The sequence below is a fragment of the Haliotis asinina genome, chromosome 2 (assembly GCF_037392515.1).
Source record: "Haliotis asinina isolate JCU_RB_2024 chromosome 2, JCU_Hal_asi_v2, whole genome shotgun sequence".
NCBI lineage: Eukaryota > Metazoa > Mollusca > Gastropoda > Lepetellida > Haliotidae > Haliotis > Haliotis asinina.
Window position 1 is genome coordinate 57419112 of NC_090281.1, and position 25231 is coordinate 57444342.

Below are 25231 nucleotides of genomic sequence, written 5' to 3' on the forward strand. Positions count from 1 at the left end.
GACTCAACAATTTAGGTGCGTTTTAGACACTCGATATTAAGACATGATGCAGTAGGATCTGCAGGATTCCTACTTGTACGTAACCGCCTGATTCACTGAGGATCACTGAACATGGTGGTACAAGCATATAGGCCTGTGATGTATGTCGGTAGAGTGTTCATAGTAATCATTGGAGATAATTCTGTCTTGGGTCAACTAATGCCTGTGAAGAAAACGCCACGTCATTAAACTCAGTTGACGCGAGGCGTTATCTGAGTGAGACTGAATGAGAAAGGACGTCACGCTCAAGTTCCAGACCACATCACAGTCTCCATGTAAACGGTGTGACAGTCACGTCAGAGAAAGAAGGACCAGACTTGGTGAAGAACACGGAGATTTTGTAACTGTGACGTGACAGTGGTGGGGAGTTTGTACAGCGGTCCAGTGGTCCAGTGGTCCAGTGGTGGATGTGCGTTAGGGTCATCTGCTAACACACCAGGTCTCTGCATTCCAGAGAAACAGAAAGTGCCGAGGCGCTATCAGCTGCACCCGAGCTTGTAGCCACACATGTAGCCAATATCGGAATGTCTGTCCTGACGACGAAACAATGTCATCCCGTGTTGTTTATCAGCCCTTACTTCCTCCCATGTAATCAGTTTGGGTGATCCAGTCGGCAACCAACGCTCACCCTCAGCCCCTACCCCGGTATACCACGTTGTCCTGACCGTCGGACTGTCCGCCCGGACCACCATGTGACCGCCAGACGGTGAGAATTGATTCCTGGAAGCCAACATCTTCAACTTGTGGTCACACTTGAACAGTCATTACGATGGAAGGGCATAGCACGTTCTACACCCAGTCCCTCTACTCTCGGGACAGCTACAACACCGTTCCAGCCGCCGTAGGGGGATACCCAAACACTGGTCATGCCCCTCCAGCTTGTATATACGCTCGGAATTCCCCCCAGGGAGGATATGGGGGTCAGGCGATGGCTGTAGTCGAGCAGTCCCACCTACAGAGTGACTCTCCCACGGGTCTCTCACACCAACTTCCATCTCAAGGGATACAGACTTCCATGAACAATCCTGCCCCTGCCCACATGCCGAACAGTAACCTTCCCAGCTCCCCTGTCTCCCAGCCGACCCAGCCTCCCCCTGCCCACTCGCAAGCACAGGGCCCCACCCCACAATCCGCGCCCTCCAGCGGGGGACAAAACAGCTTACAGTTTCCTTGGATGAAGACCACCAAATCACACGCTCACCAATGGAAGGCTCAATGGACAGGTAGGCCAACTCTTCTCACAATGGACATGTGTGTTTACACTGATATATCAAGTCGTTTTCATGGAGCATAGCTCGGCTTCTATAAACACGGGATTATTCACTTGATTAATGTAAGAAGTATATGATCAGCAAGTCTGTTGACCCTTGGTGATTTATAAGGAGTAATATGATAGTGGAATTACATGACGACATCAAGAGTACTGTCAACTATTTACTGCCAATCTATTAGTCTCTGAAAATTTATTTGTAGCAATTGGTATATGTTTTGAAAAAGGTTTGCTTAAATGTTCAAAGGAGAAATATATTACTTCATTTGCACGTTTATATATATATATATATATATATATATATATATATATATATATATATATATATATATATATCTAATTAACAAAAAAGGACTGAGATATCGTTAAAACAACGTTATTTAGCTGCTTAATCATCTTTTGACTTACCTTGTGATTCGTCAATATGCATATTTAAATTCCAGTGTTTATACGTGTTTGTAGTTCCAATGTATAAGTATGTCCACATACTCCCAATTCAGCGGTATGACGTGAGATATGCCCAAACATTGGACTAATAGCTGTATGGAACAAAGCCATCATTTACTCACATCACTTAAAGACGTCTAATCCTTGTGCTGACACACAGAGAACCGTTATTCTGCAATTCTTTCAGAATAACACGGTGATGTCGTTAATATGGAGTGATGATGTCGTTAATATGGAGTGATGAACGACAAAATCTACCCACAGGCTACTTTAACTTGAGTAAAAACATAGATCCTTTAACAAGGCGAAATTGCTCTCTCTAACGTGGTTGTGGTCGGGAAGGCTTCCACTGACGACTGAACGGGCAACTTTCCATTTTATATAGCCCAGTGATAAATGTGAATATTTGTAATTACCGTTATTCGCAGTGTAAACCCGCGCAGAAACAATTTATCTTTGGTCTCTCACTCATCTTGATTAAAAAATGATTAGCGGGAGCGTTGTGCGATCTAACTCAGTGGAGTCGCCATGCAATGTTCACTCTGGCGAAGAGGGGCTAGGGAGAGAGCGGCTAGCGTAGTCATGGGGAGCGTGAAGACGGGGGAAGGGGAAGAGCAATGACAGGGACATCATATCTAATATGGATATTTGTTCTTGTTATGCCTTCCTGAGTTGCTGGTTCCCCAAAGACAATGGATCTGGGAAGTAAGATTGGTGGTATTTTCATGTTGAATAGACCTCATCTAGTGTACAATGGCGGTGTCAAAGGATTTAGTTTTAGACCTACTTATGTCGTTTACTCGTGAAAACAAAGAATTATGTAACTGTAATGTAATACCTCAAACTATCTTAGAAACTTGACACTGTAATTATAATATAATATAGCTAATTTCCTTTTCTAAATAGTTATGAAATTATAGAAAAGAAATTGTTCACCAAAATTCTGCATAAAATATTATTTTGTTTTAGTTCTAGCAGCCCAGGGGTTCATACGTTACATAGCATGCATGTCTAATTTTCTAGGATGATTTTTGTCACTTGAATCGTCTGTCAGGTTTTACGAAATGCAGTTATAAAATAATCACATTTTAAATATTCTAAACACGACACTCAGAATAATCATCCACGGTCAGCTGCTGACACATTTCGTTGAGCGCAAGTAACATTTAGGTGGATATTATATCAAAGGAGCACTGCGAGTATAGACACCAGGTGTTTGCCAACTGACTACAGCCTGTCAATCGACAAGGGAAGAAGGAAATCTTTAAAAATCTATACGTGCTAAACACGTGTTACTTGTACAGTGTTTCAGAACGCAGTCGTCATATAGTGACCAATAGTTTTGTTTGAAGGTAATCTTGAAATTTCCTCATTCGATTTTGTCAATATTGTCCAGATACCAGATAAGAAATTTTAAAGCTGCGTCTATTTCAATTCACATTTAAATCGATGCGAAAGAAAGCGAATTTTCTATTCGTCTTGAAAGTTATAATTTGACCCGTTTTCACAGGATAACTTAGAAATAACTGACGAGAAATCAACTCCTAACTGGATTACATAGCTTCTCATGAGGTGACGTTGATCATTGATATTAATGATTCATAGTAATGAAATAATACCAAGCGGCACAATAAACAGCAGCGCCATTTAGTGACAGTACAATGTCAGTAGTGTCTGTGGACATGAATAGCAGTACAATTAAACTAATTTTACTGACTTTAATTATTGACAAATAACTCGGTATTCCATTTCTAGTAGACTGTTAGAAAGTAAAAGAACAGAAATTGTGAAATGTCATAAATTTAATATTATCGGTTCTTCCAGATATAAGGACTATGTCTGGGTTAAAATTCGTAATTGTCAGCAGCAGGTATCATGGTATTTGTTAATGGAGAGAAAACACCACAGATTACAAAATTGTATGTTTGATCAAAGTGAAATCGAAACTGAAAAGAATTGTGAGTTTCACAAGCATTACCTCCACCGAGCATGAAATTCACAGCAGAGACGGATTCCACATAAACCATACCAGTAGCTTGTTAGTGCTGTATTATTGCTAAAATCACTCATAATATCAACCATACGTTTTCGGACCAAGGCAACATCAATTACAGGATGACGCCACGAACGGGGAATGTGGGGTTACACAATAAACGTTATAAGCCTGCCAGTTATGAGAATATTTCGTTACAAATGCAGACCAATCAGTTGCTACGTAGATCAATTCTGTAATGCTGAATCAATATTTAGATAAGTGTTATATGATAGTTCACATTTTTCACCAATTGTGGTCAACTTTACGACAGATAGCAACCTCCAATGTGTAGTGAATACTGTTCACACCTATACAGGTGAGCGATTGATTAATACCCCGAGTGATCAATACACTACTTGCTGTTCTATCTGTCGGTGTATACATCAATACCCACTCTACTCAGTGTCACCTAGTGTCCACAAACTGTCGCGGGCGAAGGCTGAAGGATCAACAAACGGTACACGTTGGAACAGATTTATATGCTCAGTATTTACAGTTACATGATCCACTTTCCACATAAATAACGCTGATGTGAGAGTAAAGATCGAAATCATGGGTGTCTCTTTCCAAGCCGTTTGAACTTTTTACTCAGAACTGAGATATATGAAAATTAGCACTTCAGTACTACCCCACGTTCGTGCAAGTGTCCTCGGTAGACCAGGTCGAACTCCTGATGCAGAGCGACTGGGCCATCAATCCCAGCATTGTTGTCCCGAATGTTTAAGTGGAGAAAACAGAATCCTTCCCCATAAATTCATCTGACTGGTAGTAATTTCAAGCAACGGGAATCGTTCTGCCTCGTGTTATTGTAATGTTGATATGTGATGTAATCCTTGCGAGTCTCAATGGCCATATTACCTGCCTTTGTATACATTTAACGAAAATATTTATAGTCATCCTTGCGTTGTAAAATGTATGACATTTTAGTAAAATCAATTTCTTCTTTCTTCTTCAATGAACCTTAAGGCTATAAGACTATAGGCGTTGTTCTTTCCTAATGGCCATTGATTTCGGGCTTGCCTTCACCTAATCATGCTTTCCCGTTTATTCGGAAAGAAACCTTGACACTACACACTATCGTTACCAGGGTCGGGTCGTGTTTCTTTTCCAATGCATATAATGTGCATTTATATTACGCTAAACTCCATTCACAGGGTGAATACTCATAGTACCAATCAAAACATGCTGTTGAGTGATCAAGTTTTAGTCAAATATTTATCACATTTTCTCCTTTTCCTTTACACTGGTGTGATAAAACGCTCGAAATACTTTATGAAATATGCAAGAGCAAGGAAATACACGAATCGCGGAGCTTTTGACAGGGGTGCTCAAATTAGCGAGGGACTATTGTCCAAAGGGGCTTTTGACCGTTACTCCACATTATTACCCCGGATAACCCAAACAACCTCTGCCCAGTCCGGGTGAACAGGAATAAATGAAAATCAAACATGAATATAATGCGCAATAAATATACACATGAAGGGATGCACGATATCCGATATATGTGTAGCAGATGGAGCAGCGACCTATACTGTGTCCATGTTTTAGTCGAAGAAGTTACGATTACAAATTGTTTTATGCTTATCCGTGTCTGTTTCTATTATCACGAGTATAAGACATTTGATAGATGAAATGTCATAACGCAGGTGATGCTAGTCTTATGATCATGACATTATAAACAGGAATATATCATAATGAAAATGATGATAATCAGTATGGTTGTTTGTATGTTTTGTGAATATGTCTGACACAGTAAATTTGTTGAGAAACAAATGAATGTTCACAATAAACTTCAGGCGTTAGTGTAAATAATTCCAAATTTCATCACAACTTTTAATAATGGTGATGAAGCTGGAAAATAGTATTACTAAAGGAACGCTTGAGTTTTCCTATGATCCTTTATTTGTTTCTCTTTATATATCAGCTTGTAGTCTTTATGGTATTGTATAACCGAATGTTTCTTAAAGTAGTTTGCAATGTCAAAACGGAAGGAAGGATCGCTGCCTTATTTGTTAAGCTTTCGCAGTGTGATCAAGTGATCAGGTTCCCAACGAAATCGAACACTGGATTGTCTGATCTAGACTCGTTACATCGTTGGAATATTGTTGGAAACAAGATAATACCATATAACTTGTCATATCTGATATTTCCATTTACTGAGTAAGCTTCAAATATATTCACATGTTACATAGTGCTGGATAGTAAGTGCTTACACTGTTCATTGTGAGATCCGTCATACAAACTCACTCACAAGGTCGTATGCTAAGTATTAACATTACAATCTCTTACAACATATCATTATAATCTCTGTTTCTGATTTATTACACGTTCTAAACGGGCATTATTAAAATGAACAACGCATCATATGATGTCTTAACATCATCTCTAATAACAAGTTTTCGCGCATTCTGATATGAAATATGCTTATAAACTTATCTGTTCTCGCTTATCATCAGTGATGATACCATAATGTCGCATGTGGTACATTCAAAATGCATTTATATCACATGTCCTCATGTTATATATCAACATAACTAATCACATGTTCTCAAATAGCATCTCTGAACGTATTACACTTTTTACGCATATGCATAGTATCTCTAATGTCAATCCTCCCAAAATGTCTCATATGGTATGTCTTATTTTTGCTCATATCACGAGTTCTCATTTGTTCTCATCTATAAAATGAGCTTATCACATTTTCGCCTATTGTACTGTACCTATGATGTGTTTCCAAATTCCATCAGTTCTTGCATGTTCTCATAGACATCTCTGACATGCAACCCGTCATAATGTCTCGCGTAACATCTTTTAAAATAACTTACATCATACTGTCTCATATTGTATCTATCATATGCCGTTAATATGACGTTTGTAACCGGAACGTATCACATGTTTTCATATAGAATCTTAATAAATAGAAGAGATAAACATTTTACATAGTCACACATGCATTTAAACACAGCTCGTATAATCTTTCCGACAAAATCACGAATATATGTTCATGAACGATTTATATTAAATGTTTATGATACGAACTTTCAAACATTCAACGGCAGCTAAGTTCTTCAACAGAAATACACGGAAAAAAGCATGAGCCATATTTTTACCAAAAAGATCAATTTAACAAACTGACATAAACACAAAAGAAACTCACTGATGGTCACACACAGAAAGTGTGTTAATTCAACATCCGTTCAGATGCCGATCACGATTATGTCTATGTATACCAATCAACTTTATTTAGGTGATTTTGGTTTTATAGGTGTTCATATTACCTGTAAATATGTAAATTATGTTTCTTTCTTCTCGACATCCGCTATGTTCCTGTCTCCCCGTAACTGTGCTACATAATCTGTCTACATCAACTGGCAATTGCCTCTTGCCGATCGCGGTATCTACATTCTCTCGGTGTCACCCCGACGGCCATATTTACTTTTCACTTGAAAGTCAAGATATATTGTGTTTACTTAGTGTAGCCTCACTATCAAAACGAAGGGTCGGACAATTGCTTCTGTGGTGTCATTGCGTCTCATTATGTCGCTCCAGCAAATAGGAACTTTTCAAGTCAAAATCACGCCAGCTGCGATCAAGGAGCTACTTGTTAAAATTTTCTTCTTGAACTTTATTAAACGTATATGGAAGGTCAGAGTCTGAGAGTAGATAATGTCAGCTAAACGGAATAGTTTCAGTTGTGCGTTAAAAGGCAAAATAGTGGTTGTAAATTTTAAGGGATCACTGGATCCAGTAATTACACAAGGTATTTGCACAAATATTCCCCAACTCTGCCAGCATTAATTTTGGCATTTTATGCGTTTTATGTGAAATTGTAAGTATTTATTCTAACACTGTAAGGTTATGTTACTTAAAACATTATCACTACACTTCACTGCACTACACAACAACACATCTCAGTAAAGTGTGGTGAACACAAATATAGCATTTAACATCGACATAGCATATCCTAAGAAAGCGTAAGTGAAAGTTAATGTTTCAGAGCACAATTCTCCGAGATGTTTAGGCCCCCAACTTTGTTATGTTAACGTTGTGCGTATACATTTTAGAAAAAAATAGTTCAATATTTCTCCAAGTCCTGTTCACATCAATATTTAATTCTTCATGGCAACCATCTAATGGGATATTAATATGTTTCAATCTTGCACCACAACCTTTCAAATTGATCCTGTACAATAACCATGACAAGTATATTAAAACGACTTCTTCACTTAACAATCTTCTCATCACCCAGCTAGTGTGTTCAGAATCATCCCATCATTCTCTCTGTGCCTGAAATTTGTTGACAGTTTTGTTGAGTGTCACTAATTCAAGAGCATTTCAAGAGCACCTGAGCCTATTGGTATTATGTTACAATGATCCATGAAATTGCACTGACTGGTGAAGGCGTGATTGTGATAATAATCCTTTTAACAAACAGTGTAGTAAGATCTTTAATATAGATGAACGGTGTTTAATCTTTTGGTAGTTTACACTCGCACTTAAATGTAATACTGTTTCTTTATTAACTTTATGTCCTGTCAAATTCGAAAAGAATTGATGGGTTTATCGGGGAGCTATATAACTGGTTCTTTTACCTATGAAATTCATAATTAATTGCAGTACAGATGCTCTCCCATGCGTAAGGGTTTTCAAATACCAGAATTGCAACACGAACACATGCTTACAGACTGTTTTATGGCCGTGTGAAGTACGATTGTTGTAAACTGCAAACATTTTTTATGTGTACAATGTTGGATTGGACTTTCAGACTTGCAGTCGAAAGAATACCAGTGTTTCCGCGTGTAACTAAGATCAAATGTATCTCTTTTCAACGGTTTCCGGGTTTTGCAGACTAGATTCGGTGTTTATGTGTGTTTGTTTTCAACGAGCTAATCCCTGGATCTAGTGGCGATGACACGTTAAGACACTCGACCCTCACATGTCATCAATTTCCCTGCACGCACCCCAAGTCATGAATTACCCGTGGGTGTTTTAAGTAGAGTATTCATCTTATTATTCTAGATTCTACTCAGGTTTGGTTATAGTGGCATATTTGGGAATGAAATCACCATTCGGAATCCAGACAAATTGAGATGTGAAAAATGCCACATGAGAATAATACGACTTGACTGAATTTATGGAATTTATGCGACGGTATTCTAGTTTCATCATGATTTGGATTCAGAAATATATACTAGTTTAATATTGTGTTATTATATACTGTTAAATAAATAACGTGGTACTAACCGAGGTCCTGTGGATATTGAGGCGGGTTGTCGTTCATAATAAGTTATGATGTTTCGGTAATAACGCGTGTTCCTTCTACTCTATGACTGTACATTTTCAAACATCCATTCATAACTAGGTATATGTCAAGAACACAGATTAGATGTTCTTGTATTACTCTTTCTCTATATATCTTCATCGAAAGACATTTAATTATTCCTTCAAATTTACATTATATAGGTTCTCTAATTTGTAAGACAGCAAAACATAGTTGGACTTGTTTACTCAACCAGTGCCTAGATTTCGTAAGCTCTCTTAGCGCTAAGATAGTAGAAAATTAATGTTAATGTATTGGCGCTTATGACTAATATATGAAAGACGCTTCGTTGGATAATGGAGGCTTGATTATCAGGTGTTATATACACATATATTTATGTAACCAGTTTCAATAATACACAATACGCAATTTCTGTGGTCTCAGTCAGGTCTTATTTAACGGTTATTTTTCGCAGGAGTGCTTCTAATAAACTACAGTAGTTACGAACTCAAGGAACAACAAAATTCGGTTTGTTGAAGCTACAGTTCGTTACAGGCATTTCGAATGAAAAACATAGAAGTATCCAGTTCGTTATATCCGTCAGTTCGTTGTAAGGGTGTTGGTAATAAACATTGTTTATTGTATACAGTGCAGATAGGGTAGGTGTGATGTAGTTTATTGTATACAGTGCTGATAGGGTAGGTGTGATGTAGTTTATTGAATACCGGACTGCTTTGTCTGCCATGTACGCACTGTTTCTGAGTGTGGGTTGTGTTCAACACTTGCACTGCAGTCGCCCTCTGTTCTGTCCCGCCAGTTTCCGTCATGGGATGTAAACAATAACCTGTACGTCAAGTCAGACGAGTCGCTGTTGACAAATTGAGCCCTGCCTTGACTAATTTCGCAGATTTAATTAAAGTCAGGCCCGTGTTACAGGCCTTGTAGACAGGTTGTTGAAGAGCGATCAAGGGGCAGATAATTCTCCCAGGCAACGCCATTAGAGTGAACAGCAGCCGTGACGATGTATTGACTACAGTGTCACTGCTGCATTGATGAGGGCAGGGATAGGGGAGACGTGATGCAGCAGGGGGTGGGGGGAAGCTTACGGCTGCACGGCTCTCCCTACAATATGGTTAGGCGTGCATATATACAGGGACTATTAGGTGTGGGTAGAGGAACGGCACGAGTGATTGTGGGATGGGGGATGTTTCAATATTCCGAAGTGGCTAGGTTTTCAACCGGAACATATACGCTGTTTTAGGTAATGTAATGGAGTTGTAGTATTCTGGGAACGGAGAGGAGAGAAGCTCATTACGTTGACAAAGGAATAACGGTGTACATGTTGTCCCATGCTGGGTGCTGCAATGAAACGTTGTATGAGAACCAAGATACGTCGTGCTTTTCATGGGAATATTAGGTTATATGTTTGTATAATTGTTTGTTGAATTGAGAGCTTGTCACATAAGACAGTTGCGTCAGTCTTTTTACGAGTAAACCCGATAGGTTGCAAGTTATATATTTAGATAGTACTGACGGCTTGTCCAACCTTTTTGCAACAAACATGTGTAAGCCCGGGTCTTTTTTCATATAATGGTAGCTATGCCTTCGAAAGAGGGCAGATATGTCTGTGTTTTGAAGGAATATTGGGGTTCACGTTGTCGTGTGTTGGGTAATTGAGAGTTTGCCATGTAAGATCCCAGATAGGTCTGTGTGTTGGGAGAGAATGTTTGGTAGTTGTTTTTTAGGTGGAGTCTCTGTATGTCAAGCACATACACATGGAAAAGTATGTACATTTATGAAAAAAATAAAGGCAGGCTTGGGTTAAGGGCTTTGCATTGGATGGATATGCCTCGTGTCTTATACGGTTAGGTGCGTGGGTTGAAGGTGAGATGAGTGTGTGAATCTGAGTCGGTGTTTCCAGTTGTATGGACGAAGCCATGCAGCAGTTGATCTAGCTCCCCAGCTCCTCAATATGATCATGATTTAACCACCTAATGCCGAACGCCAAGCAGGAGAAATAAATTACATAATTTAACTATCATTTATTTATTTTTTTATTATGTGTGTGTTGGCCTGCTGCGGTCTGCGATCGAGGCCATTTCATTCCTCTTTCCGGGCTGATCAGTGTCGGTTGTCCAATGAAGAACAGTCTCAGTCACTCACCCACACGTGCTAGGCCTACGGGAACATTGGGAGTAGCTTAATGATGGTGCCAACGTGTTTACTGGTGTAAATGAATACTTTGTATGACGGCTTTGTGGTGTTTCAGTATTGCTAAACGTGGAGTGAAAAAAGAAAACATACACTCCCTGTGTGTAAGATCTAGACATGCGGCACTTTTTATTTTATGACCCAAATCCCACCCCACCCCAACCACCAACCCCAACCCCACTACCAACATCCCCCACCCCATCACCCAGCAATATACATGTATGTTTATGATATTAACACCATCACATAACCTGTGAATACATATCAGGGCTTGATTTAATGCTTTGTTACTTGCACTGGTGCAGCCTCATTTTACCAAATGAACCTGCTTATGAGTCTAACCTGCACAAGGTGCAAGTCAATCTTTGAGAAATACATCAAAAATAAGTTTAACATTATAAGCATATATATGTCCGCTCCTTTCTCCTACACTTTGAATAGCTGTAGCACCGAAACAATGCTGTTCATGGATACTTCTCGGCTATGACTATGCATGTAAACAGGGATCAGCTTTGACTTCCTGTTGCTATAGTTTCATGCTAACTGCATCAAGTTTATATATACTGAAACCTCTGATGTTTTACACACTACTATACAACTGAAATTTTGGAATTTGGCTGGTGCAGCTGGGTTCTTGTCATAGGCTGCACCTTGTGCAAGTAGGATAGCAATTTTTTAATTCAGCCCTACATACTCCCTTGGAGTTGGAAATATTAAGACCATGCAATTGTTACCTACTGTTTTGTCAATTACAACATGTAACACGTGACCTGTACCCAGAAACATGTGCAAATGATAATAACAAAAACATCCCCCACCCCCACACCTGGATCCGCCCATGAACATTTTGTGTATGGATCTCTGGAAATCACCGGCAGAAGTTCTGCATGTCCGTATAACCTCTGCTATTAACGGACATTATTGTTTTTTTGTCATGGTCTATAGATAATTCGCCCTTGCATACACAGAATGATTTATCAACAAAAAGATGTTGTCTCAACCTGAAATTCCTTCTGAACTAACGCATATTTGTATCCTATTCATGGCTTCCCTCCGTTGTCCCCCTAGTATCATATACTTGCATATATATGATTAGTACTCACCATCACATATATCATTTGCCGAAACACACTCATAACATACAGCTTGAAAAACATTTCCATAATAGTACCTTAAACGTATGTGAGGTTTTCGAGGGGCATTTAGAAGTTGTATTCAAGTAAATTTAATTACTTAAACTCATCTGAGTAGTGTGGTGCATGTGCTCGTACCATCGAACATTTGGTTAAAGGCATGAATTATACTTTGTAGTATGATCAGTTGTGCACCATTTCTTGTAAATATGATAAATGAAACGTATAGTCTGTACGACTAATTGTATATCATGCTATTATGATTAAATATACATCGTCAGTGCAAAAGAATACTCAGCCATGGCTGACCTCAGTAAGAAATCCCGTTTTTTGTTACGGGGAAATAGAAACAAGGAATAAAAATGAATACTCACAGTCAGGATGAGCAATTGTGCATCATAATTTTAGTCACGATAATGAATAGAATAATTCAATCTCAAGCAATCTATCAACAGTAGCTCTTAATTTCAGTACAAAAAAAAAAAAAATATTTACAATGATAAAAGGTAGTACAAGCTAGTACTTGTATATCACGTGATCGGAAAAGTCATATGAAAAAAAGTAATGGAAAAAGTCACAGGGAAATTGTCATGAAAAATATGCAGTAATTTTATAAGGTAGATTTGATTGTATTTCAGAAAAATATGCAGTGCTATTGATAATGTTGTTATGACTTGTTAAATAAATGTATTACCAATGTAGAGCTTTTTAAGCATGAGACCCAGATTTGTGACTATTTTCCTACAAGCGTATATCATACCATTTGCATTAGGAGATTGAACAGAACAATTCCACCTAAAACAAACCAACAACGTTAACTGTACGTTTTAACTTGTGACCATAGGGAATAAATAAAACATGGATGTAAAGAAAAACGACAAAACCTATGACGAAATCAAAGCACTTCCCATAGTGAACATAGTTAATAACCTAAATGTTGAATAACTGTATCACATGTCATGTAGTGACTAGGTAGACCGTGCAGCTAGAGCTGTGAACACGCTGGTAATGAACAGATAGAAGTTATTCTGTTATCTGACACTGTGTGGAGGTATGCTTGAAGGAGAGGATCTCGCGTTTGATGTTGTGTGTGTATGACGTGTATACGTGTCCCCCCTCGACCCTACGCCAACACACCTACTTGTGTGTCGCGAACACCCCACCGTGGTTGGCGCTAGACTTTGATCTGGAGCTACAGCCAACACGAGTTCTTCAGTGTTGTCGCATTGGAGGGGTGTTCAAATACGCACATTGTTACACAGTGGAAGTTGAGTTTTGTTAATGATATCATCAGTTAACATCAACAATACACAGTTGTAGCAAACAGGAAACTAAAAAAAACTTCACATATCTCGTTGACTGATATGAGCTATGAGAAAATGTATACTTGAGTCTCGACGACTGTGACGTGTTGTCCTGTTACACAATTGTAACAGCTTCACGGCTGTTAAACAATGGTATTCAACAGGCTATGTGTCATCATTGCAATCTGATGTAATAATTATACAGGGGAATTCATGAAATTAGGATAAATGGAAATATCGAAGCTAAATGGTATAGATATGGGTCTCTTTCGAGTTAGTATTTCAGTCGCTTGTAGCAATATTCCAGCAGCACCACAAAGAAGAAGGGTGGGACGGAGTGGATGGATGGGTAGGGATGGGGATTGGGGCGAATGTGGGGGGTGGTACAGAAAGGAGCTTCACACATTCTGCCGATTTAGGGGAACTGACCCTGGGTGGAGTGATCACATTAACCACTGGTAGGCAACCGTACAGCCCGTGTATTTTGGAAAGCATACATCTCATATCAGGTATATATCACATCACCTGTGTAGAAGGCATACTTCTTATATCAGTTATCTATCTCCTCGCCTGTGTAGAAAACATGCTTCGTAAATCAGCCATATATTACCTCACCTGTGAAGAAAACATGCTTCGTAAATCAGCCATATATTACCTCACCTGTGTAGAAAACATGCTTCGTAAATCAGCCATATATTACCTCGCCTGTGTAGAAAACATGCTTCGTAAATCAGCCATATATTACCTCACCTGTGTAGAAAACATGCTTCGTAAATCAGCCATATATTACCTCACCTGTGTAGAAAACATGCTTCGTAAATCAGCCATATATTACCTCGCCTGTGTAGAAAACATGCTTCGTAAATCAGCCATATATTACCTCACCTGTGTAGAAAACATGCTTCGTAAATCAGCCATATATTACCTCGCCTGTGTAGAAAACATGCTTCGTAAATCAGCCATATATTACCTCACCTGTGTAGAAAACATACAGATCATATTAACTGTATATCATATCAGCTGTGGAGAATATCATATCAGCTGTGGAGAAAGCATACTTTCTAAATCAGTTATATATCATCTCATTTTTGTAGAAAGCATACTTCCCAAGTCAGTTACACATCACATCACATTTGAAGAAAGCATACTTTCTAAATCATTTATATATCACATCACTTGTGTAGAAAGCATCCTTCATAAATCAGCTAAATATCACGTCACCTGTATAGAAAGCATACCTTCCACATCAGCTATATATCACATCACTTGTGAAGAAGGCACACTTCCTGAATCAGCTATATAGCGCCTCACCTGTGTTGAAAACATACTTCTTAAACCAGCTATATATCACCTCACCTGTATAAAGCATACTTCCTAAATCAGCTATATATCGCCTCACCTGTGTTGAAAGCATACTTCTTAAATCATCATTATATCACCTCGCCTGTATAAAGCATACTTCCTAAATCAGCTATATAGCGCTTCACCTGTGTTGAAATCATACTTCTTAAATCAGCATTATATCACCTCACCTGTATAAAGCATACTTCCTAAATCAGCTATATAGCGCTTCACCTGTGTTGAAAGCATACTTCTTAAATCAGCATTATATCACCTCGCCTCTATAAAGCATACTTCCTAAATCAGCTATATAGCGCTTCACCTGTGTTGAAATCATACTTCTTAAATCAGCATTATATCACCTCACCTGTATAAAGCATACTTCCTAAATCCGCTATACATCTCTTCACGTGTAGGAAATCATCCTTCTTATATCAGCGATATATCGCTGAGTAACGCATAGTCCATATATCAGCTGTAGATCACAGACCAATTGCTTTGTTGGACAGCTCGCAAACATATTCAAATGTTTATGTACAAATTGTCGTTTGATGCTGACGAGCTTTCCAGAGACTATATATCTTTAAAGCATTTTAACGCATTGCTCAAGTTGTTTCTGACGTCAGGTCGCCGTCTGACAGAAAGAGAAATTGAACGGCCAAATATTTGTAAAAGGATCTGGACTTGTCAGAAATCGAAATGAAGTCACTAAATGTCTTGCAACCAGATGACACAGTTGTTTTACAAATTCTTATATCTCTTTCAGAGAAAGTAAGTCACAACATAGAGTTTGTCAGTTTGACAGCCTCTCCCGGCAATAAGTTCATCAGATAGATTCATCTCATTCTGAAACACTTTCAATGATTTATTTAGAACCATCCCCATTATCTGACTTGGATTGGATGGCTGACTTTGTGAGATGGCGATGGGGTGCCGGACTCTCGGTGGGTTTGAATCTCGGATGAGACTCCAACAAAAGTAATAGATATGCACCTTTCTGAGAACATGTAATCTCAAATATATATATTCATTATTTGCATTTTATCAAAATTTAAAATCCAATGTCCTTTACTTTTTAATATATATATATATATATATATATATATATATATATATATATATATATATATATATATATATATATATATATATATATATATATATATATATATATATATATATATATATATATATATTTATATTTATATATAAATATATATATATATATATATATATATATATATATATATATATATATATATATATATATATATATATATATATATATATATATATATATATATATTTATATATATATATATATATATTTATATATATATTTATATATATTTATATATATTAAAAAGTAAAGGACATATATATTTATATATATATTTATATATATTTATATATATTAAAAAGTAAAGGACATTGGATTTTAAATTTTGATAAAATGCAAATAATGAAGCCAAGGAGAAACAAACGGTGGAAAAAATTAAGCGGAATGTGACAATGTATTCCATTCCTTTAGAAATGTTTCATCTGTTTGGAAATATATTACTTTTTCCTGTATCCATTGGCATCTTAGCAAATCTTCTAGGGGAATACCATAACGGGTTTGGGTTGTATCCATGTCCGGAAGCGAACTCGGGTATTCGATGTGCAGAGCGGACACTTGAAACTTTAGGTTCCTCCCTTCTCAGTGCAGTCATAAATAATCAAGATATAAGGGACAAAAGGGGGGGGTAGAAAAGATATTCTGAAACGTCCTCAGAGCATCTAAAATGGTATAGCGGAAGGAATATCATTTTTATTCGTCACATGTATTGATTTATTTTATTTTATGAAGGTAGGTAAACATTACAGTGTGTATTGTATTTGTCACATAAATTGTGCATGCATGAGTTAAAGAGTATTCGTAACATATGAGTGGTAGTATGTTTATAGAATACAACTGGGAGCGTTACACTACCATGCTACATAAACGACATGGCATTGTTCATGAATAAATAGTTGTAGAAATTCCTCAATACATGCTTCAAGTGTCGATCAGTTACCATATACACTGGCTTGGATGGATAATCATTCTGCAGCCCTACAAACTGTAATTCTTGTTTTGCTCTTTGGATACCGCAACCAAGTTTATATTTCATGATTAAAGCAGTTTACAAAGTAATATCAACTGCAATAACACTCTGAGATTTGAATATACCAGCTTTCCTGTTGTATTTGTAATAGTTTGTAGGATAATCCGACTGAACCTGACTGAAGTTCGCAGATATTAAACAGGTGCAGACTGAAACCCAGCATTTCATAACTGACAGCAAAGGACGTATAGTAAAGCCTTGCCTTATCCCCGTTAGTGTCTGTCTTAGCGGTATTATAACTGTCGGACTTGAGGCCTGTCCATTACAGCGTCTCCCCGCACGGGGTTGCTGGGAACCAGCGACACCGGCATGTGACGGTCGCCGGAATCAAAGGCAGGCCCAGCAAACAAAATCACATCTATCGACGCCCGTGATTCGAGAGCTCCCAAACTGCCCAGTTGTATGGGGTTCTGATTACTGGTCCTGACTCACTCTCCTTCACAGGTGTCACGCTGTCGCCATCACCGCCGGGGTTTAAAGTCACTGTGACCAAAAAAATAAAAACGAAATAAATAAAAATCTCTTTCTCAATCGTATGTCCAATAATCAATAACAGCGGTGTTTGCATAATGCTGGTTGAATTTCAATAAGATTATCTGCCCAGGTGTTGACGAGCTGATGCGTACACATAAAGCAGCGGCATTAGTAGAAAGTACTAAATGTCTACGGGTCTTCCTCCCACATAAAGCAATTTAGGTATCATATTATTTTTTAATGAAACAGTGTCATTTTTAACAATTATCATCAGACTTTAACAGTGTGTCATTGAGTACAGGGAGTCACGTGACTTTGAATTTGAATAGCTTTATAACTGATATCTGATGTAGTGATGTAGTCACATATTAACAATATTAATATATGATCATCAAAGAATACTGTCCATGAGCGTTTCATGAAAGTATTCATAGATGTGAGTATATCCAATTGAAGTACAAAGAGTCATGTCAGTGCACGTAAGTAGAATAATCGTAAACCAAATTTCACCCCAATACAGTTGTACAGGTCTGTCATCGCGCGACACCTTCATGTTGATCACAGTGGTGCTAATAAACACGTTGATCTGGGTGTGGTTTTACGCCACATTTAGCAATATTCTAGCAGAATCACGGCGTGGGACATCAGAAATGGGCACCACACATTGTACCCATATGGAGAATAGAACCCGGGTCTTCAGCGTGACGAGCGAACGCTTTAACCACTAGGCTACCCCACCCCTGCAGAAACAGTAGAATCTTTAAACGCGTAAGGGACGCAACTCTACACACCGCACACAAGCGCCTTATACCAACCGCAGCCATTTCAAACGGTGCCTGCTGATAATCATGCATTTTTGTACATGTGATGAACATTTGTCTGTGACTTTAATAGTAAATGTAAATAGTAGTAAATAATAGTAAATAGTAAATCACCCTTTACTGAACGTATGTCAAGAACCGGAACAGATGCATATATTGATACAAGTGAAAGAACGTACTGTGTACTTGTTGCATTTTGAAATAAATGACCAAACTTATGCACTTAAATTGTTATCATACCTTAAGCGTTTAGACGTTAGAGACTGTACAGACTGCACCTGACGCTGTGGGGAGTACGATGTGGTTTGATAATGGCATTGTGTATGACAATTAACATCAGGTCATATGACTGCTGATACACAAACAGACCTTGGAATCCGTTTGCTTGTATACAACGGCTCTGTATTACCCCTTCTATTGGATATACAAATATTTTATATTTATCGAAACAAGCTGTGCTCTTTATGTCAAAGAAACAAACTTATATAACCCATTTAAATTAAAACATTTGAATTTTTTAAAAGCACAGATTTCAAATAGATGTATTGCCATTATAGCAAGCTGAACATTCTTTATGTGTTACTTTAATTATATAATGTTTTCTGATATTGTATTCATAAGTATGAATAAAAAAAATAAAATGCAACAAATCCTATAGCTGTCATGAGTATGAGGTGTAAGAATATTACTCGAAGTTGAAAAGAACCTTGGTCATTCAACCCACTGCGAGATGTTCATACTAATACAATTTCTAATATTAATTCGGTATCCAAATATTTAACCAAATATTCCTACCGAGGAGAGAAGCACTAAACCTCACTCGGTCATCTGACAGACTGTAAGATAAGCAACAATAGCTTGGCTTGATTGATCTGGCTTTCATTGGCTGAGCGAATACACTGTAATCACGAGGACTCGCTCGGACACGGCCTCCACCGGTGCTACTAGGAAACCAGTACTGAGACGGCCGTCAGGGGCGCTGTATACCTGACAGGGGTCGGGACTGACACTTCATGAAATACCTTGTGGGGGAAATCGAACATACTTTGATAATGAGTAAAAACAGGCATATGGTTGATAAAAGGATATTTTCATCTTGAGATCGAACATTTTTGCTGAAACATAGTTTAACACTGCCAATAATGTATTATATGCAGGAATATATTTTATGGAAACGAGTGCATGTTCTATTATTCATCAAACATTTTATTATGTGTATTTTCATTCTAAACGAACCATAACATAAATGAATGCTCAGTGCCAATTAGAAAAGGTCGAACGTAGCTAGTATTATATATTAGACTGATCAGTAAAGCGCAGATTATAGTGCTTTGGGGGTTTGGGTCCCATTCTGGTGTCGAACCAACACAGAATGAGACAACAAATCATTAGCGCATAAAGTTAATGATTTAACCCCCTGAGCCATCGTGGCTTCCATATAAGGTGTTTTCCGAGTGTATATTTTATGTAATTTGGAGATGAAAAGAGCTTCATTATCCGGTACTCAGATCGACCACAGTTTGGTAACAGGTAAACTCTGGCTGGGTAATTGTTTGTGCAATGAAGACATTGGAAAGAAATTAATCGGAAAGCATGTTACCTTATCACGTTTGTCATGGAGACAATGCGCTACGTTTTTCTAATTGTCTGAAGTTTGAAATTATATTATATTATATTATAAGCCTAAACCATGTAAAAAATGCCTGACTAGTACAAATACATCTTCTGAGTTGCAATGCTACTTCTTAAGACATTATTTAAAGAAAAAATGCTTATTTTCTGCCCTTTCGTTATTTTTTGCGTCTGCGTATGAACTTTAGCTACTCATTGATGTTTGTTGAAACTAACCTTCACGGGCCCCCCTGTGGTGTGATCAAATTTATCTTTTAGTGTTGATTTTTTATTACTTGAAGAAACAGGACTCGACATGACGAACTTCCTCATCAAGTTCGAAACCTTAAATGATCTCAGAAACTGTGTAGTCAAACCCTTATAAGTTCCTAAATTAAAAAATAAGGTTGTATTTGAAAATATTGGAAGGTTAAGGTGAAAGTAGACTCGAGAATGAGACCTGCATATGCCTGCACTGAATAAGAACGCATGTGGCCCCATACAGAGGAATCGCCAGCACAGACATGCAACTTTCCATTTCTTTCTTCATACATGTACTTTGGAGATTAGTAGTACAATGCTGATGCTATATAATTCTATAAAAGATGAAATACACGAGATAACGATTAAACGTTTATTATGAAATTCATCTGATCCCTTTTTTAAAAAAAAACATTTTTGTTTTTCGTATCACATCAAAATAGTGTCCATGCTTTTCTCTGAAGCATTGACTCTAAAATTCTAAACTTACCAGATGCATCCATCTATATACGTATCAATTTACAACAACAACAAGTACCGGTATATTAAAGCATATTTGCTGAAGTAAACACACACAACCCCCAAACCAAAACGAAAAAGCACAATATTATGTTTTAATGCTTATTTCGTTTAAAGGCATTGTTGTTATTCCTAGTGAGTCTTGTACAAGCTAAAAAATGTTGAACATTAGAGTTCAGTATGACCTGTAGCCGGTCTGCTTGACAACTATCTAGATAGTATACATGTGTAAAATAAATGTCACTTCCCTAAACAGCAAATCACGAAGTAGATTTGGCTGAGTAATGAATAAAATCTGCCATGATCTCACCGCCGCTGGAACCATTTTCTAAACATCTAGGAAATTGTGAAAAAATAAATCATCACAGATACTTCAGCTACTAAGGTACTGTTTTCATGAAATCGCGGAAACCATCTCTGTTTCAGTTTTGACAGTGAATTTTGTTTGAATTCAGTGATTGGATATTCTGACCACTTCATGAAGTAAACCTATAAAAAATAAAGTGCGAAGAATTATGCCTGTAAAATCCCACCTATGCGTCTATACGTGATCCATTAAATCAAAGTGTTCGTTTTCTGCTTTGCAGTCCCCTTGGTGTTTGGCGTTGAACATTTGAAGTGATTGTTCTAATTTGTGATTTGTTTGTTTTTTTATCACGGTAACGTGTAATCATCAATGTTCCAGCATGCATGTTTATTTTCAGCCATGGCCCTCAGTGTACATTCTGTACATCACTGAAGCCTTGCCAGCACCATTGAGCGGATAATCTCGCACATGTATTGTAGACAATGTTATAGTGCAAACATTTCTCAATTATTCCTAAAGAAATACGAATGTATTTGCAATTGATTTTAAGGAAGGAATCACTCAGGTTTCTTGCAAGTAATAATAGAGCAAACGGAAATCAAAATTTGCAACAAAACACAGCCTTGCAAATATAAGTACGTACGGTGTACGTTCGCGCACACTACTCAATTATAGTGGCAATGCAATAGTTTATACATTTATTTATGTCACGGTCGATGTGTGAAATCAATCGATGTTTTAAATATCATTCCTTGAAGCATTAAAAAATACTAGGAAAATGCCATTTTACAAACTGACTAAAATATCAGTTCATTTTATGACCAAATTGACTAGATAATATCAAGAGTTTCATAGGGCTTGAAAACGTCACACCAGACTACGTTTACAAGGATTAGAAGCCAAAACATAAATGATACATAAATATTTGCAAAAATATTTGCATTTTAACATTCTTTTCAATTCATTTTATTTTGTCAATCTCTGTATGTCGTAATAATAAACATCAAAATAGTTTTAATAAATGAGCAGTTTTCACGGTCAATTTGTGAAAATTAATAACTGAATTATTATGCATTTTTTTTTCATTGATAAAGCGAAAGATTCAGTTTGTATATGAATTGACTTTACACCTTGACTATAAACAATACGTACCATAAACCGGAATGTTTGGGCTTTGATCGTAATATTACATAGATATTTTTACATTCTTCTCAAATCATTTTATTTTGTCAGTCTCTGTACGTCGTAATAACAAACATCAAAATAGTTTTCGAAAATGAATAAACAGTTTCACGGTCAATTTGTGAAAATTGATAACTGAATTATTAAGCAATTTTGTACTTTGATATATCGAAAAATTCAGTTTGTATACGAACTGACTTTACACCTTGACTATAAACAATACGTATCATAAACCGGAATGTTTGGGCTTTGATCGTAATGTTACGAAATAACAATAGTACTAGGTGGTTTTCTTGTGCTGACGTATTCCGGAGCGAAAAGACTGTTTAATCATATAAAGTCATTATGACTTCTAAACTATTTGTAGGAATAAGTCAGTATACATGAAGAATTTGTCGTATGTTTAACTGTTTAGCGTGGCTAATATTATCATAATGCGAAAAAAAATAACAGAATCCACTGCGCGTTCAAGGAAAAATAGCCATTAAATCATTTTGAATATATATGTATGATATATAAGTGATGACACAGGCATTCGCCGAAGATGCATGTCCTGTCTATTGGTATCATCCATCACTAACACAACTTGTATAAATTAAGTGTTTGTTGCACAGCGATAATCCAGTGTTGTCAATACAAATGCTGTTACAGTTGACGATTTGTTTCTGTTTGTTTCTTGAATGACAACAACTGTGTTTGTATTTGCAGGAGCCCAGTATCCAATTGAAGATGAAAACAAGCGAACCCGTACCGCCTACACTCGAGGTCAGCTTCTAGAGCTGGAGAAGGAATTTCACTTCAATAAATACATTTCCCGGCCACGTCGGATAGAGTTAGCTGCCATGTTGAATCTTACAGAGAGACATATAAAGATATGGTTTCAGAATAGAAGGATGAAGTGGAAGAAGGATGAAGCGAAACGTCGTCCCGCACCGCGCTCTACTGGGAAACCCCCAAGTCCCATGTCCCCTACCCTCGACAGCGGGGAGGGCAGCCCGGGAGACATAACTGACTCTCCAGACGGTCAAATGCACGATGAATTCTCTCCAGAAACAAAAGCTGTACCAAAAGAACACATGAACAGTGATGGTGACACAAACAAAGATTACCATGCAGCGACTTGATGATCATTATCATTATCATCATTATCATTATGATACAGTAATTGACTCAAGGACTGCATCACCAGTCGGACTAGTGAATCGAAAAGTGCTCTGTTTCGAAGGCTTCAGGTAAACCGTACTCTCGGTGGAAAGCCGTTGACGAAGTGTGTGGATGGCGTTAGTGATATCCACTTCAAAAGAACTATATAATTACAGACACTATATGAGTCCTATTGACACGAATGTGTGTGGACATCCGTCAGAAGGAGTATTAGTTAAATATAATTAAGATAAAAATTCAGGTTGTTTTGGTTTTCCAGGTAAGGGACACGACAGTCTCCTGTCCTGCTCCGCGTGACAAAGCCCTTCATGTGTCTGTTGTATTCGTGCCCTCTGAGCTGGGTGTGCAGTCTCTAGTCAAACTGCACAACTGTGTGACTTCACAGTTGAAAACTATGCAAATCTCAGATGGTCACAAGTCTAGCATTTCTTGAACACGCACTCCAGCAGGAGAGATTGCATGGCGTATGGCAGAGAAGTGCCCTTTCGATGTCCTAACGATGTATACAGATATAGTGAAATATCTGTACAATGGTGCAACAAACGGACGTACTGTGGGTTGTACAGCAACGTGGTCTCAACCAAATCTGGTTGCGATGATTTGTATGACAGACACTTACGCAGGGCAGTTCCCAGCAGTCGGAAAAGACTGAGTTTAAAGATAGACATGATTTCTACCTTGTTGTGTTTAAGCCATTATTGAGTAAACTAGATACAATATGGACAGTCATGTCGTTATACTTGCACAGGCAATGATGTTCAAATGAAATATGAAGGGTCATGGTGAAGTGTTGGTTATAATCACTGTCCTGTTTATGATTGAGAGGTACGAAGATGAGCAAAGCTCTTATAATGACTCTTGCCTCGAAATCCTTTTTCCTTGTTTCTGTATAGATCGTCAGGATTCTACCCAGTGTTATATTTCCTTCGTTTAAATCTGAAATAGATGTTGACCCGGGACTGTTGTGCTTCTGGTTTGATAAAATTAGCCTCGATGTAAACTTACTGACAACCAGGATGCCTTCAGCTTTTAGACAGTTGTAGATTTTTCCCTCATGTCGAGCAGTATGCAGTACCGTCTCAGCTCAGGTACAGCTGAGCATGATCGTCTGTGGACTTCTAACAGGTCATAGTACCCTTGTCAGAAGTCGTTCCACCATCGTCACAATATTCAAGTTCCCAGATAATCTCCCAAAGGGGTTTTATCATAGATATGTGGAACACATCTCAAACTAGACCCGTCATAGAACACGATGCAGAAAAGTCAGATGCAGTTGTATTTCATGTGAATAATTGCCTCACCATAGCATGTGTTACCGACGGTTTCGGCTCTATTGGCGGGCTATGCAAATTAGTTGATAATGATTTGAAAGCAGAAGTGCTCATGATATGGGCTGAATGGTACAGTTCACTCTACATTAAAATTTTTGTCACTTTAAGTTACAAGTTTGGATTCAACACTGCCTGGTCAAAGAGACGATAAAAGGCTGCACTCACAAATTCTTCCCCACCAACAGTCATAAATACATTAATACCTATTGGTTTCAGAGGCATGAAATGCCTACGTTCAATGACTAAAACCTGAATACAAATTCAGTGTACATCTGAGGGTTTCTTGTTGAAACGAAAGGATGTAACCAAGAAGAAGAAAAAACGTTTTGGTCCTGCCCAAATAAAAGTACCTGCGTCCCTCGCATTATATCGCC

General features: G+C 37.8%; 1 protein-coding gene across 1 annotated transcript; it reads left to right on the forward strand.

Moving 5' to 3' along the window:
* On the forward strand, nucleotides 1–24251 carry LOC137272727 (pancreas/duodenum homeobox protein 1-like). Its single transcript, XM_067805110.1, has 2 exons — nucleotides 1–1262; nucleotides 23071–24251. The coding sequence occupies exons 1-2, from the start codon at nucleotides 809–811 to the stop codon at nucleotides 23484–23486; spliced, it is 870 nt and encodes a 289-aa protein (XP_067661211.1). The 5' UTR covers nucleotides 1–808; the 3' UTR covers nucleotides 23487–24251.
* Nucleotides 24252–25231: the final 980 nt, after the last annotated feature.

What these genes read in the sequence shown, in the direction of transcription:
- LOC137272727 (XM_067805110.1), top strand. Translation starts at nt 809, where the DNA reads ATGGAAGGGCATAGCACGTTCTACACCCAGTCCCTCTACTCTCGGGAC. An exon ending in ATGGAAGGCTCAATGGACAG is followed by an intron (nt 1,263 to 23,070) that starts GTAGGCCAACTC and finishes TTGTATTTGCAG; the next exon opens with GAGCCCAGTATCCAATTGAA.